Source organism: Salvelinus alpinus, chromosome 3 (genome assembly GCF_045679555.1).
Source record: "Salvelinus alpinus chromosome 3, SLU_Salpinus.1, whole genome shotgun sequence".
NCBI classification, from domain to species: Eukaryota; Metazoa; Chordata; class Actinopteri; order Salmoniformes; family Salmonidae; genus Salvelinus; species Salvelinus alpinus.
In genome coordinates, this window is record NC_092088.1 from 15,675,785 (window position 1) to 15,693,712 (window position 17,928).

Here is a 17,928-nt window from a genome sequence, read left to right on the forward strand (position 1 = left end):
CCAGTAGAATACTACTTGAGTAAAAGTCTAAAAATATTTGGTTTTAAACATACTTAAGTATTGAAAGTAATGGTAACTGCTAAAATATACTTAAGTATCAAGAGTAAAAGTATAAATCATTTCAAGTTCCTTATATTAAGCAAAGCAGACGCACCATTTTCTTTTTTTAAATTTTATTTATGGATAGCCAGGGGCACACTCCAACACTCAGACATAATTTACAAGTGAAGCATGTGTGTTTAATGAGTCCACCAGATTAGAGGCAGTAGGGATGACCAGGGATGTTCTCTTGATACCTGCGAGAATTTGACAATTTTCCTGTCCTGCTAAGCATTTAAAATGTAACGAGTACTTTTGGGTTTCAGGAAAAATGTATGGAGTAAAAAGTACATTATTTTCTTTAGGAATGTAGTGAAGTAAAAGTAAAAGTTTTGAAGTAAAAGTAAACTAAAGTACAGATATCATAATAAAAGACTTAAGTAGTACTTTGCACCACTGTATATAAGTTACATTTTCTTTCAAACAGTTGGCAAAATTGGATGCTGTGTCTGTAGGATCTTGTTAATTATTGAACAGTCCCAAACGATTCATCAAAACAATATTTGTGCTTTTTTTGGAATCTGGAAGGTAGGTCACAGGCAGCAGGCCCTCTGATGTCAAAGAACTCATTCAGTTGTCCTGGGTACTAATATTTCAGCATAACACTATCTGTTTGTTCACCCGTTGAGACGTTCGTGGCATTGCAGTGGCTGTGCAAATACTGTAGCTAGCGTTGATACAAGGGCTACAGTCTCCGGGGCGCTGTTGGGTTACAGCCTTTCTGATGTCATGTGACTCAATACCCTAGTCAGCTATTGGGTAATTAGTCATTTATGATGGCCAGCCATACAGAGGGCATAAGGACTCTGAATGTATATCTCATCTGTTGCTGCCCCATGCTTGTCCATCCATCCATTCTCCAGACACAACAAACCAATGTAATCAAGGCTCAATGTTCCAGACAAACTCAAGACCCAGACACATTTTAGAGCTGTTTATATGGGAGCTGGAGCATTTTGATATCTTGTCAGGTAGCAGTGGTTTCCGAGCATTTACATACTGACTGCACTGTGCACTCATCGCCCGTCTGCAAACGGCTATTGTGTTAGGAAGAGAAATCTTTTTTTTTAAGAAGAAATAATCTAGCAAGTGCACCATCCCTTGAAAAGCCATTTTCTCCATGACCACTTATCTTTCTTTCAGGGTGAACTCAGCAGCGTGTCGACACGGTGTTATTCATATCGAGCTGTCTGTCTTCTCATAACTACCCATTAATATTTCGTAAAGGTGTGTGTCGGAAGCAGGGAAGTTGGGAGCGCTGGGAAACTGACACCCCTCCCCGGTTAACAAATGCAGTCCCTTGAAGCAGCAGATCTCTCCCAGCCTGCCACCCAGGAACAGTGTTCATCAAATCACTCACTTGTGCACTCTATTCAGATGCCTCGCCACCACCACAGCCCCGCCCCACTGCTTTGCGCTAGACTGTTCTTCTACCATAGTGGGTTGTGGGTAATGATCGGCACAGACTGATCTGCGAAGGGTGGACATTTTAAGGAAATGAAATATGACTTTTTGAGGTAATAACTGTAAACTAGCAGAGCTTCCTGTTGTAGGGAGTGGAATTTGAAGCAGCGTTACGGGTAGTAAGTAGCAGGAGGCAGCATGGAGTTTGAAGCAGCATTAAGGGTAGTAAGTAGCAGGAGGCAGCATGGAGTTTGAAGCAGCGTTAAGGGTAGTAAGTAGCAGGAGGCAGCATGGAGTTTGAAGCAGAATTAAGGGTAGTAAGTAGCAGGAGGCAGCATGGAGTTTGAAGCAGCATTAAGGGTAGTAAGTAGCAGGAGGCAGCATGGAGTTTGAAGCAGCATTAAGGGTAGTAAGTAGCAGGAGGCAGCATGGAGTTTGAAGCAGCGTTACGGGTAGTAAGTAGCAGGAGGCAGCATGGAGTTTGAAGCAGCATTAAGGGTAGTAAGTAGCAGGAAGCAGCATGGAGTTTGAAGCAGCATTAAGGGTAGTAAGTAGCAGGAGGCAGCATGGAGTTTGAAGCAGTGTTAAGGGTAGTAAGTAGCAGGAGGCAGCAGGATCAGATGCAAAATACTGGCCAGGTGAATGAATAAATCCAATATTTACATCATCTACAAAGCTATTTACAAGATGAACAGATTCTGTTCACAGCTAACACAGCTAACATACCAAACCAACTATAGCAGGTTGGGGTATAACAGATGATGGACAGCCTCCCCACACAGCTAACATACCAAACCAACTATAGCAGGTTGGGGTATAACAGATGATGGACAGCCTCCCCACACAGCTAACATACCAAACCAACTATAGCAGGTTGGGGTATAACAGATGATGGACAGCCTCCCCACACAGCTAACATACCAAACCAACTACAGCAGGTTGGGGTATAACAGATGATGGACAGCCTCCCCACACAGCTAACATACCAAACCAACTACAGCAGGTTGGGGTATAACAGATGATGGACAGCCTCCCCACACAGCTCACATACCAAACCAACTATAGCAGGTTGGGGTATAACAGATGATGGACAGCCTCCCCACACAGCTAACATACCAAACCAACTACAGCAGGTTGGGGTATAACAGATGATGGACAGCCTCCCCACACAGCTCACATACCAAACCAACTATAGCAGGTTGGGGTATAACAGATGATGGACAGCCTCCCCACACAGCTCACATACCAAACCAACTATAGCAGGTTGGGGTATAACAGACTATGGACAGCCTCCCCACACAGCTCACATACCAAACCAACTATAGCAGGTTGGGGTATAACAGGCTATGGACAGCCTCCCCACACAGCTCACATACCAAACCAACTATAGCAGGTTGGGGTATAACAGATGATGGACAGCCTCCCCACACAGCTCACATACCAAACCAACTATAGCAGGTTGGGGTATAACAGATGATGGAAAGCCTCCCCACACAGCTAACATACCAAACCAACTATAGCAGGTTGGGGTATAACAGATGATGGACAGCCTCCCCACACAGCTCACATACCAAACCAACTATAGCAGGTTGGGGTATAACAGATGATGGACAGCCTCCCCACACAGCTAACATACCAAACCAACTATAGCAGGTTGGGGTATAACAGATGATGGAAAGCCTCCCCACACAGCTCACATACCAAACCAACTATAGCAGGTTGGGGTATAACAGGCTATGGACAGCCTCCCCACACAGCTCACATACCAAACCAACTATAGCAAGTTGGGGTATAACAGATGATGGACAGCCTCCCCACACAGCTCACATACCAAACCAACTATAGCAGGTTGGGGTATAACAGGCTATGGACAGCCTCCCCACACAGCTCACATACCAGAGCTAGAACACAACTCCAGCTCACAAGTGCAACAGGTACCTTTATACCTATGGCCCCTCCCTATGGACCAAACCATTAACCATGGAGCTCTTTACCCAAATATGGCATATTAAATCATGTAACAGACATCTTCATTTTACCCACATTTGCATATTCCATCTAAATAAACATCTTAAACATTCCTGGCTTATCCTCAAAGCGGGAATACTTTCCATTAATGAATACACATTTCCTAACAATAGTTCTGCAGGCCAACAGTCAGCAAAATGTATTACTTATGGAGCCGTGCATGGAGCTTCGAGATCCGCAAAATTCAAACACAGGATACATTACAATATGGAAATAAACAAACACCTTTCTCTCTTGACACATAATTAGCCTTGCGCACAGTAAATACTCATGATACTGGTAAAAGAGGGAAAGAACAACAGTATATACATTTAGAAGTAAGGAATTACTAGATTTATGGGGAAACATGAACGTGCTAAACAATTTATAAGGATAATTAAATAATGCATGTTCGTGACAAGAGCTACGAGTCAGCTTGTCACACTCCTACTCTGAAACTTTGATATGCCCATAGATTATATTATTGTTCAACAATATATTGAAAGATTTGCCAAATCATTGTTTTTATATTTTCAATATTCACGTTGAAAATTGTCATTGAAATCAAAATACTACTCATATTACAGAGCAAGAGGTAAAGCTACATATAACACCAATTTTTGCTTTGTAGCATCTACAGATGAAACATTTCTGGAGTCTGAAAGGAGGCTTGGGTAAGGCCAAAATGCCAGTTGTGCAACTGACTAGGTATCCCCTTTCCCGTCTCAAAATGCCACAGATGTTCCAACTTTATTCATTATTGTTGAATTACACTTTAAGTTACAAATGTCAAATACATGTCAACAATCCTTCCTCCAAAGTACCCTCCTATGGGTTATATTTTGTGAAAATCACCAAAATTACGGTCCTGTTTTGTTCTAGTTTCACTAGGAATCACCTTATAATGTGAACTTTCGCACCTCTGTTTCAAAGTTTCAGAACTTTTCTTTTGATATGTTCTCTTCCCTCATTTTTTCCAATTTTTTTTGTTCTCTTTCAAGTGTCTTAAAGATAACTGACTTCCTGCTTGTCCTTTTCTTTTCTTCTGTCATTCTGTTCTGCTCTCTGGCTGATGTTACTATATTTGACTCCAGACTGGCAATATGATGGTAAGGCCATAGATCTTTCTCTCTGTGAACAGACTAGCACTCTAACCTCCAGTTACAGCCTCATTCTGCTCATAAAGAAGCCTCATACAGCCTCATCTTTCATTACCACTCTACACTTTGCCCCCATTCTCCTTCTATCCCCCCATGGCAGTACATCTATCCATCTTAGATATATACATCCTAGATCTATACATCCTAGATGATACATCTTAGATCGATACATCTTAGATCGATACATCTTGGATCTGCTGTATACATCTTAGATCTATACATCCTAGATCTATACATCTTAGATCTATACATCCTAGATCTATACATCTTAGATCTACTGTATACATCTTAGATCTATACATCTTAGATCTTTAAATCCTAGATCTATACATCTTAGATCTACTGTATACATCTTAGATCTATACATCTTAGATCTTTAAATCCTAGATCTATACATCTTGGATCGATACATCTTGGATCTATACATCCTAGATCTGTACATCCTAGATGATACATCTTGGATCGATACATCTTGGATCTATACATCCTCGATCTATTCAGTGTGTTCTGTCCAGTGTTGCTTCTAGACAGAGTATAGCTGTGAACTCTATTGGTGTGTAACAGGAGATTACAGGTTCATGTTTGTTCTTCTCGTGTGTCTGTGAATTCCAGAATGCAAACTCTCCAGAACTGGTCCACCCGCCACCATTGTTGCCATAGATGAAGAGAGCCCCAATGGTATGTATTCTTTCCATGCAGCACTGTTGGAATAATGGACCATGCTGGGAAAATCATAAACTCTGGTTGAGTCAAATGGAGTGAAAAGCACTCCAAGCACAGGCTTCAAGCTTGCAGTTCCAGACACACAGCATTTGTATTTTCCAATATAATAAAACAAAAAGACTAAAGGATGGTTCACAAAATATTTGTTCAGGAGGAGGATTCCGACCACTTAAAACTCCACATTCTCTCTGTCCTAATTGTTTTCCTCGGTTGAGGGCTGAGCCATTACCAGTTTATGGGTGAATTTAAAACGGGCCCACCAGGGAGGGAGGCAGCCATACATAGCGTCTTTAATGCTAATGAGTGGAGCTGCTAATGCTGTTGGTTGTTGGGGCCATATTTGTCTCCCTCCCTTGACCTTCCCCAGTGGCTCCGCGCGGGGCCAGCCCTGCCAGCCACATTACTAATGGTGTTCAGCGTGCTGCACAGCCAGGGACCCTCGCTGTAGTAGATCTCTCCGTTCTCCCCCCTCTTCCCATCTTTCCCTTCTTTCTCCACTCTGAGTCACTATTGGGTGTGGCGGCTGGGCTGGGCCGGGCCGGGCCGGGCTTCGTTGCGTTCTGAGCTGTAATTGCATTTGAACATTAGTGATGCATTTGACAGGTGTTAGCAGAGGTCAGTGGCTGGCTGTTGTTTCCCTATTGACTGCCCAATGAGCATCAGAGGTTTTCCACACTGCTGCTCCTTGGCAAGGGATGTCAGCAGGCAGAACCCTGCACCTTCTCACTAGGGCTGTCTACTGCTCCTCGAGGTGGTGCCAGAACCAGGGTCAGAGTTGAGACATTGGATGGAGGGCAGGTATTTGTTTGAATGTCTAATTGGGTTGGAGTATTTTCTCCGAACTGACTGTAACTCTTCTGCAGTTCTTTGGCTTATTGTCTCTGTCACACCTCTCTGGAGTTAATTTGACTTGCAGAATAAAGCTGACCAAAGCTAATATAGTGCTAATTTCTATTTGTAGAGCATGTATTTCTTACAATTTTCATGTCTTTGTGTCCAGTATGAAGGAAGTTCTAGGTAGTTTTGCAAGCCAACGCTAAGCTAGCATGCTAATGGTATCCACTAGTTCATACGACTCTGGGGAAGTAGATAAAGTGCCTCGTTGCCAAAATCCCAAAGTATCCCTTTAATCCAGTATCAATGAATTGAATAATTATTTTAGGGAGAGAGGTTGTGTGCAGGAGTCAGAATGTGTTTGCATTGAGAGTTAAGCAAATTAGAGAAAAGCTCTTAGTTTGACTCTCTTTGCCAAGCTCAGTGATGCCTTCAGGATTTAAGGTAATCAGTTCCTCATGTAACAGTAATTTACCTGTGATTTTCACCCCATACAGCGTGAGAGCGACTTTAATTCCTCATTTAATGGATGAAACATGCCTCAGCATCATATGAAATCACTTTTTATGTAGTTTAAGCCGTGCACTATGCTTATCCGAACCAATTGCAGTCGTGAATATATTTTATATCGGCACCACAAAAATGATGATATTTCTCATACAGTGAGTGTGCACGGATCCACAGTCAATTTATTTATTCAATATGATGGATTTCATGGGTCCCCATTTTAATTTTAAAGAGTTTGCTTTCTTCTGCAGACATAAAAAACGTGTCTAAGCTTTGGAAAAACAGTTGAGAAATGACAGACCAAAGACCAAGAACCGTGCAGAACACAGATTACCATAGCTATTTAATCATTCTCCTCAAATATGTTCCAAAATTGAATTAAATCCAAATTTTCCAGCTAGAAACAGAGAGGGAGTGTTGTCAAATCAGTATTTTGTGAGATGATTATGGAGAATAGACCTCTCTGCAGACACCATAAAGATATCACCCCCCAAAATGAAAGCAAATCAGGTCAGCTGTAAATTGTGTACCCATTTCCTGAAAAAAATGTACTTGTCTCAGCAAATTCATGAGTTTTTTTCAGGTGTACTGTACCTCATTCCCTTCCAACAGCTAGAAATAAAAAATGAATAAATGTATAGCCCTGGCGACTTTTTATTATAAAGGGGCAGTTTTATGTGTGATTGCCAAGGAGCTGAAACCTAAAGTATGTGTCATTTGAAGACAGAACCTTAACAGACTTTGAAAATTGCTCTGCATTTCTCTGCACCTTCAACTGGGCTAAAACAGTAAACGCTGTGACATGGGGATCATTGCTAGATTACCTTCTCATTTGAGTTTTGCTCTCATATGGTCTTTTGCTGTTTAGGCACAGTGGCGAGTGTCAGGTGTGTATGATGGAATTGGAGGTGTGGGGCTAGTGTGGGTGATGCAGGGGCAGTGGAGGGTCACTCTGGACTGGCCCAGAGATTAGCTGTCAGATTGCTGGGAGGTAGTGAGGTATCCTCTCTCACTCACACATGGGCACAGACAGACAGACAGACAGACAGACAGACAGCTCTGAGCCAGGAGAGAGAAGGTCAGCTGATCAGCAACAGCTGGGACAATTTCAAGGTCCCTTTGAGTGTCCACAATAGCACAGGAGACAAAGGTGTCGAGAAGGGGGCGGGGCAGGCAACGAGAGGGATAGGAATCATTTGTGACATCATGAGGAAGGATATTGATCTAATAGGACCGTACTGAGTGTGAAAGGAAGCTTCTGAGAGGGACTGAGTCAGAGAGAGGTTGTGTGCAGGAGTCAGAATGTGTTTGCATTGAGAGTAAAGCAAATGAGAGAAAAGCCCTTAGTTTGACTCTCTTCCACCCAAGCTCAGTGATTACTTTTTTATTTAAATTTTTAATTTCACCTTTATTTAACCTGGTAGGCCAGTTGAGAATAAGTTCTCATTTGCAACTGCGCGACCTGGCCAAGATAAAGCAAAGCAGTGTGACAAAAACAACAACACAGAGTTACACATGGGATAACAAACGTACAGTCAATAACACAATAGAAACATCTGTATACAGTGTGTGCAAATGAAGGCAATAAATAGGCCAATAGTGGCGAAGTAATTACAATTTAGCAATTTACACTGGAGTGATATATGTGCAGATGAGGATGTACAAGTAGAAATACTGGTGTGTAAAAGAGCAGAAAAACTAATATGGGGATGAGGTAGGTAGTTGGTTGGATGGGCTATTTACAGATGGGCTGTGTACAGCTGCAGCGATCGGTAAGCTGCTCTGACAGCTGACGCTTAAAGTTAGTGAGGGAGATATAAGTCTCCAACTTCAGTGATTTTTGCAGTTCGTTGCAGTCATTGTCAGCAGAGAACTGGATGGAAAGGCGGCCAATGGAGGTGTTGGCTTTGGGGATGACCAGTGAAATATCCCTGCTGGAGCGCGTGCTACAGGTGGGTGATGCTATGGTGACCAGTGAGCTGAGATAAGGCGGAGCTTTACCTAGCAAAGACTTATAGATGACCTGGAGCCAGTGGGTTCGGCGACAAATATGTAGCGAGGACCAGCCAACGAGAGCATACAGGTTGCAGTGGTGGGTAGTGTATGGGGCTTTGGTGACAAAATGGATGGCACTGTGATAGACTGCATCCAATGTGCTGAGTAGAGTGTTGGAGGCTATTTTGTAAATGACATGGCCGAAGTCAAGAATCTGTAGGATGGTCAGTTTTACGAGGATATGTTTGGCAGCATGAGTGAAGGAGGCTTTGTCGCGAAATAGGAAGCCGATTCATGATTTAAATTTGGATTGGAGATGCTTAATGTGAGTCTGGAAGGAGAGTTTACAGTCTAGCCAGACACCTAGGTATTTGTAGTCCACATATTCTAAGTCAGAACTGTCCAGGATTTAAGGTAATCAGGATTTAAGGTAATCTGTTCCTCATGTAACAGTAATTTACCTGTGATTTTCATCCCATACAGCGTGAGAGCGACTTTAATTCCTCATTTAATGGATGAAACATGCCTCAACATCATATGAAATTACTTTTTATGTAGTTTAAGCCGTGCACTATGCTTATCCGAACCAATTGCAGTCGTGAATATATTTTATATCGGCACCACAAAAATTATGATATTTCTCATACAGTGAGTGTGCACGGATCCACAGTCAATTTATTTATTCAATATGATGGATTTCATGGGTCCCCATTTTAATTTAAAGAGTTTGCTTTCATCTGCAGACATAAAAAACTTGTCTAAGCTTTGGAAAAACAGTTGAGAAATGACAGACCAAAGACCAAGAACCGTGCAGAACACAGATTACCATAGCTATTTAATCATTCTCCTCAAATATGTTCCAAAATTGAATTAAATCCAAATTTTCCAGCTAGAAACAGAGAGGGAGGGTTGTCAAATCAGTATTTTGTGAGATGATTATGGAGAATAGACCTCTCTGCAGACACCATAAAGATATCATCCCCCAAAATGAAAGCAAATCAGGTCAGCTGTAAATTGTGTACACATTTCCTTAAAACTTTGACTTGTCTCAGCAAATTCATGAGTTTTTTCAAATCAAATCAAATTTATTTGTCACAAACACATGTTTAGCAGATGTTATTGTGGGTGTTGCGAAATGCTTGTGTTTCTAGCTTCAACAGTGCAGTAATATCTAACAAGTAATATTTAACAATACACACAATCTAAAATAATGGAATGGAATAAAGAATATATAAATATTTGTACGAGCAATGTCAGAGCGGCATGGACTAATATACAGTAGAATAGAATACAGTATATATACATATGAGATGAGTAATGCAAAATATATAAACATTATTAAAGTGACTAACGTTCCCATTATTAAAGTGGCCAGGGATTTCAAGTCTATGTATATAGGGCAGCAGCCTCTATTGGCTATTTAACAGTCTGATGGCCTTGATAGAAGCTGTTTTTCAGTCTCTCGGTCCCAGCTTTGATGCACCTGTACTGACCTCACCTTCTGGATGATAGCGGGATGAACAGGCAGTGGCTTGGGTGGTTGTTGTCCTTGATGATCTTTTTGGCCTTCCTGTGACATCGGGTGTTGTAGGTGTCCTGGAGGGCAGGTTGTTTGCCCCCGGTTATGTGTTGGGCAGACCACACCACCCTCTGGAGAGCCCTGCGGTTGTGGGCGGTGCAGTTGCCGTACCAGGCGGTGATACAGCCCGACAGAATGCTCTCAATTGTGCATCTGTAAAAGTTTGAGAGGGTTTTAGGTGCCAAGTTAAATTTCTTTAGCCTCCTGAGGTTGAAGAGGCGCTGTTGCGCCTTCTTCACCACACTGTCTGTGTGGGTGGACCATTTCAGTTTGTCAGGGATGTGTACGACAAGGAACTTGAAGCTTTCCACCTTCTCCACTGTGCTCCCGTCGATGTGGATAGGGGGGTGCTCCCTCTGCTGTTTCCTGAAGTCCACAATCATCTCCTTTGTTTTGTTGACATTGGGTGAGAGGTTATTTTCCTGGCACCACACTCCCAGGGCCCTCAGCTCCACCATGTAGGCTGTCTCATCATTGTTGGTAATCAGCCCTACTACTGTTGTGTTGTCTGTAAACTTGATGATTGAGTTGCGGGCGTGCATGGCCACGCAGTCATGGGTGAACATGGAGTACAGGAGAGGGCTGAGCAACCATCCTTTTGGGGCCCCAGTGTTGAGGATTAGCGAAGTGGAGGTGTTGTTTCCTACCTTCACCACCTGGGGGCGGCCCATCAGGAAGTCCAGGATCCAGTTCCACAGGGCGGGGTTCAGACTCAGGGCCTCGAGCTTAATGATGAGCTTGGAGGGTGCTATGTTGTTGAATGCTGAGCTACAGTCAATGAACAGCATTCTTACATGGGTATGTCCAGATGGGATAGGGCAGTGGGCAGTGGGCAGTGTGCCCACTAGTTCGATGGCGATTGCATCGTCTGTGGATCTATTGAGGCCGTAAGCAAATTGAAGTGCTTCTATGGTGTCAGGTAAGGTAGAGGTGATATGATCCTTGACTAGCCTCTCAAAGAACTTCATAATGACAAAAGTGAGTGCTACAGGGCGATAGTTATTTAGTTCAGTTACCTTTGCTTTCTTGGGTACAGGAACAAGGGTGGACATCTTGCAGCATGTGGGGACAACAGACTGGGATAGGGAGATATTGAATATGTCTGTAAACACTCCAGCTAGCTGGTCTGCGCATGCTCTGAGGACACGGCTAGGGATGACGTCTTGGCTGGCAGCCTTGCGAGGTTTAACACGCTTAAATGTCTTACTCACGTCGGCCATGGCGAAGGAGGGCCTACAGTCCTTGGTAGCGGGCCTCATCGGTGGCACTGTGTTATCCTCAAAGCGGGCGAAGAAGGTGTTTAGCTTGTCCGGAAGCAAGACGTCGGTGTCTGCGACGTGGCTGGTTTTCCTTTTGTAGTCCGTGATTGTCTGCAGACCCTGCCACATACGTCTCCTGTCTGAGCCATTGAATTGCGACTCTACTTTGTCTCTATACTGACGTTTTGCCTGTTTGATTGCCTTACTGAGGGAATAACTACACTGTTTGTATTCAGCCATATGCCAAGTCATCTTGCCATGGTTAAATAGGATGGTTCGCGCTTTCAGTTTTGAGCGAATGCTGCCATCTATCCACGGTTTCTTGTTAGGGTAGGTATTTTTATTTAATTTTTTTACCCCGTTTCTCCCCAATTTCGTGGTATCCAATTGGTAGTTCCAGTCTTGTTTAATGGCTGCAACTCCTGTACGGACTCGGGAGAGGCGAAGGTCGAGAGCCATGTGTCCTCCGAAACACAACCCAACCAAGCCGCACTGCTTCTTGACACAATGCCCACTTAACCCGGAAGCCACCAATGTGTCGTAGGAAACACTGTACACCTGGCGACCGTGTCAGCGTGCAATGTGCCCAGACAGCCACAGGAGTCGCTAGTGCGCGATGGGACAAGGACATCCCTGCCGGCCAAAACCTCCCCTAACCCGGACGATGCTGGGCCAATTGTGCGCCGCCCTATGGGTCTCCCGGTCGAGGCCGGCTGCGACAGAGCCTGGAAGGGTAGGTTGTAATAGTCACAGTGGGTATAACATCTTCTATACACTTCCTGATAAACTCAGTCACCGTATTAGTGTGTTCGTCTATGTTGTTCTCGGAGGCTACCCGGGAACATATCCCAGTCCACGTGATCAAAAAAATCTTGAAGTGTGGATTATGATTGGTCAGACCAGCGTTGAATAGTTCTTAGCCCGGGTACTTCCTGTTTGAATTTCTGCCTATAGGAAGGAAGGAGAAAAATGAAGTCGTCATCAGATTTGCCGAAGGGTGGGCCTTGTAGGCATCCCGGAAGTTGGAGTAGCAGTGGTCGAGTATTTTAGCTTAGCGAGTACTACAATCAATGTGTTGATTGAACTTCGGTAAGGTTTTTCTCAAATTTGCTTTGTAAAATCCCCAGCTACAATAAATGCGGCCTCAGGATATGTGGTTTCCAGTTTTCATAAAGTCCAGTGAAGTTCTTTGAGGGTTGTCGTGGTATCGGCTTGAGGGAGAATATACACGGCTCTGACTATAACCTAAGATAATTCTCTTGGGAGGTAATACGGTCTGCATTTGATTGTGATGTATTCTAGGTTGGGTGAATAAAAGGACTTGAGTTCCTGTACGTTATCACAATCACACCATGAGTAGTTAATCATTAAATATACACCCCCGCCCTTCTTCTTCCCAAAGAGATATTTATTCCTGTCTGCGCAATGAACTGAGAACCCAACTGGCTGTCCTGACTCAGACAGTATATCCCAAGAGAGCCATGTTTCCGTGAAACAGAGTATGTTACAATCCCTGATGTCTCTCTGGAAGGAAATACTCGCCCTGAGCACGTCAACTTTATTATCCAGTGACTGAACATTAGCGATTAATATACTTGGAAGTGCTGGGTGGTGTGCTTGCCTCCTGATTCGGACTAAAAGTCCATTCCTAGTACCACTTTTCTGCCAGAGGGGTTTTGGAACAGCCTCTGGAATAAGTTCAATTGCCCTGGGGGGTACGAACAAAGGATCCTATTCGGGAAAGTTGTATTCCTGGTCTAATGCTAGTAATGCTGGTGAGTTACCGCTGCTCTGATATTCAAAAGTTCTTCCCGGCTGTATTTAATAACACAAACAAATTATTGGGCTAATAATGTAAGAAATAACACATAAAAAAACAAAATACTGCAAAGTTTCCTAAGAGCTAGAAGCACAGCAGCGCTATCCGTCTGCGCCGCTATCCGTCTGCGCCGTCATGGATCATTGCTAGATTACCTTCTCATTTTAGTTTTGCTATCCAATGGTCTTTTACTGTTTAGGCACAGTGGCGAGTGTCAGGTGTGGATGATGGAATCTGAGGTGTGGGGCTAATGTGGATGATGCAGGGCCAGTAGAGGGTCACTCTGGACTGGCCAAGAGATTAGGTGTCAGATTGCCGGGAGGTAGTGAGGTATCCTCACTCACTCATTCTCACACACACACACACACACACACACACACACACACACACACACACACACACACACACACACACACACACACACACACACACACACACACACACACACACACACACACACACACACACACACACACACACACACGGGCTGGGCACGCACACACACACACACACACACACACACACACACACACACACACACACACACACACACACACACACACACACACACACACACACACACACACACACACACACACACACACACAGACACACAGAGAGACAGACACACAGAGAGACAGACAAAGCTCAAAGCTTTGAGTGTCCACAATAGCACATGAGACAAAGGTGTCAAGAAGGGGGCGGAGCGGGCAACGAGAGGGATAGGAATCATTTTTGGCATCATGAGGAAGAATATTGATCTAATAGGACCGTACTGAGTGTGAAAGGAAGCTTCTGAGAGGGACTGAGTCAGAGAGAGGTTGTGTGCAGGAGTCAGAATGTGTTTGCATTGAGAGTAAAGCAAATTAGAGAAAAGCCCTTAGTTTGACTCTCTCTTTGCCAAGCTCAGTGATGCCTTCAGGATTTAAGGTAATCAGTTCCTCATGTAACAGTAATTTACCTGTGATTTTCACCCCATACAGCGTGAGAGAGACTTTAATTCCTCATTTAATGGATAAAACATGCCTCAGCATCATATGAAATGAAATGAAATCAAAATGTATTTGTCACATGCGCTGAATACAACACGTGTACAGTGAAATGCTTACTTAAAATACCTTAACCAACAATGCAGTTTTAAGAAAAACAAGTGTATTGGTTAGGATCCCGTTAATCTCCTCCGGCGCCATCAAACTCTTTTTATGTAGTTTAAGCCGTGCACTATACTTATCCGAACCAATTGCTGTCGTGAATATATTTTATATCGGCACCACAAAAATGATGATATTTCTCATACAGTGACTGTGCACGGATCCACAGTCAATTTATTTATTCTATATAAATGATTTCATGGGTCCCCATTTGAATTGTAAAGAGTTTGCTTTCTTCTGCAGACATAAAAAACTTGTCTAAGCTTTGGAAAAACAGTTGAGAAATGACAGACCAAAGACCAAGAACCGTGCAGGACACAGATTACCATAGCTATTTAATCATTCTCCTCAAACATGTTCCAAAATTGAATTAAAACGTAATTTTCTAGCTAGAAACAGAGAGGGAGTGTATCAAATCAGTGTTTTGTGAGATGGTTATGGAGAATAGACCTCTCTGCAGACAACATAAAGAAATCAGGTGTGTACTGAGTGCGAAGGGGAGCTTCTGAGAGGGATGGAGTCAGATGAGGCAGAGGATAGGTAGCATGGTAACACATCTCTGTGCTTTTTGAAATATCTATATTTTTTATCAACTTTTATTTGTACAGGGCGTTTCACCATTGAGACGAGGATCCTATTTGCAGCCCTGTGAACGTCAACAAACAATACATAATATCAATACTGTAAATACAACAAACTGTATCAAAACAAAACTCGCACATAATCGCCTCCCTTAAACTCCATCGAAGCTTTCCAATGGAGACCAGCGAGTCTAATTTCAAGGTAGCCTGAAGGCTATTCCGTGTGCTGGCGGCATAAAACCCAAAGCATTTTTCCCCCAGGTCAGTAGAGACCCGCGGGACCTCCAGAAGCAGCCAGTCCAGAGAGCTGGTGTGAAAATGTCTCGATCTTCAGTTAGTATGTGAGCTGAAGTAGTGGGGGAGTCTCTGAAGAACTGCTTTTTATGTAATAAATAGCCAATACTGGGCTCTTCTGGTAGTCCGAGACTGCCAGCCAACAGAACTACACAAAATGCAGTGATGTGTACACAATTTGGCCCCAGTGATAAAACACAGTGCTGGGTGATAGACTGAAACTAAAGGTTTTATTGCAGAGGCTGCTGCATGCATGTAGATTATATTACCATAATTAAGTACTGGGAAAAGCGTTGCTTGAACAATCTTCCTTCTACTTTCCAAAGTGAGGCAGGATTTATTTCTATAAAAGAAACCTTTTAATTTTTTTTATTAACCCTCCACCCCTTTGTAGGACACATATTTTTTTTTGTTTTTACAGATATTCTGCTACATATGCATACATTTTGCATATACATGTTAAATAAATTGTACTTTTATATATAGCAATCAAATAATAATAACACATTACCGAACATAAACTCTTTAATCACATCCCTCAGCCACTCTCAGCCCATCCCATCTATTCATAGAATATGTCCCATGGAATCGGTACATCGGAAATCTCTTCCCATTTATTTTACATTCTTAATTCTCTACTTTTTTGTCCGTTTTTCAATGTGTGTTTTAAGAGAGCTTATTCTCAATCCAAATAGCCAATCATTTATAACGGGGAACTTACTCAATTTGGGCTCCATTCAATGTGCAAATATGCAGGTCCTCAGGGTCAATATAACGAGACCTAGAGAACAACATAAACGTGGTTTTATTAGCATTTAGCACTAGTTGAAGATCAGTAAGCTATTTTTTAATTGAGTCAAAATCATGCCGAGGGTCATGAATGGCCTACTGTACTGAGGGGGCACTGAGGAGTACAGGTGTGTGCACTCCCGATTTGCAGTTCTCCAACATTGTTGTACGTTGGAAAGGTGCAACTTTTCCAATACTCCTCTTTGTATTTTCAGCTTGAAGGAGGACAACATAGTGGAATCATCCTTGGTGACAGTGGGTATGCACAGACCCACCTCCATGCAATAGGACCTGAGCAACAATGGTACAACCAAGCTCATATCCAGACGTGTAGTGGAGCGCATATTTGGTATATGGAAAAGTCGTTTCCAGTGTCTCAGAAACACATTAGGCTTTCAAACAAGAAAATGCTACATTGTCATAATTGCAACAGCAGTGCTTCACAAAAACCTCGAACAGCATGGCTGCCCAGATCCTGGCATTGAAGATGAGGAAGACCCAGATGTTCCTATGGTTGAGGCAGACAATGACAGAAATGGACTAGCCTGCAGAGATGCTTTTACTATGCAGCACTTCTCACAAAAAAAGATAGCTTCAGTGATTGAAGAAAACAATAGTCATGGATTGGTAACGAAAAGGGTTTTAATTCACAAATGGAAATATCGGGACCATAAACTGGTGCTTGTTTGTGAAGAACATTGGTACTGTTACTGCTTTTGTCTCCTCCTCCTTCATAGCCAACTCAACATGAATGATTTGCAGCTTCACATCATGATCTTCTTTTAAGTACATTGGTTTGCGCACGCAAAATTCCATGGTAAGTTTCTCATGCATGCTCAGCCTCTTTGTCTTTGTCCTCCGGCCCGGGTTAGTGACACAATCTTTCTTCCTGTCTGCAGCAGATGTAGCAGGCTGACCTTCCTCCGGTCGTATTCTCTCCAAGCTATGGTGATCATCTCCCTCTAGAAAATGATTACATTGCTGCATTAGATGACAGAATTTCTTCAAGAGATGAGTTCATTACGTCATTTGTATAATGGGAGTGCAAGAGATGACTAACACCATTACATCTTCCCTGCAATCCGGGGATGGCCCATGATGAATGGATGTGTCCTACCAAATGAGGATTGGAACCATCTCCCATCTGAACTGTCCAAATGGTCATCATCAGGGATACCATCCAGGGGTTGCTGGCTATCACTGATCCCGGTCAACAAGTCCCCCAGTTTATCTGTCTCTAATCTTACTTGGGGTCCGCCACCAGTCGTGAAACACTCCCTACGAGCAACAGCATTTATCTTCTTTCATTTGAATTACTTTTTTTCCCACAGGACCTTTAGAAATACGAAAATATAGAAATGAGATTAGTAATTATGGATGATAGTGTTTTGTGTTACATTTCTGTCACAAATAAATGTAGGCCCCACTGTGTTGTTACACAAGAAAAGTACAATTTCAAAGTGACTCTTTGTAAAAGTGGGACAACAGTAAATACAGTATCGTACCTGAAGTTGTTGTAGCTTTTTTTTACTTTTTCCTTTGAGTTGAATTCATTACAGATGGTTGTCCAGGGCGTTCTTCTTCTTGTTTTCTGTTGATGAAACATGCTGTTTGTTCTCCATAACTGGGTGGTTTGACATAATTCACTTGAAGAGGGTTTTTTCAAAGTCACAGACATTCTTTGAATGTTTTCTTTTACCTCTGTCCATTGTTTGGTTTTGGTGACT

The 17,928-nt window shown here is 42.9% G+C and overlaps 1 protein-coding gene across 1 annotated transcript in view; it reads left to right on the forward strand.

Moving 5' to 3' along the window:
• LOC139570092 (protocadherin-15-like) overlaps nt 1-17,928 on the forward strand; it is a 314,364-nt gene that overhangs the window by 103,062 nt on the left and 193,374 nt on the right. Inside the window, exons 3-4 of the mRNA XM_071391605.1 lie at nt 4,605-4,619; nt 5,283-5,348. Of these exons, the coding sequence (XP_071247706.1) occupies nt 4,605-4,619; nt 5,283-5,348 (81 nt within the window). The remainder of the gene's footprint in view (nt 1-4,604; nt 4,620-5,282; nt 5,349-17,928) is intronic.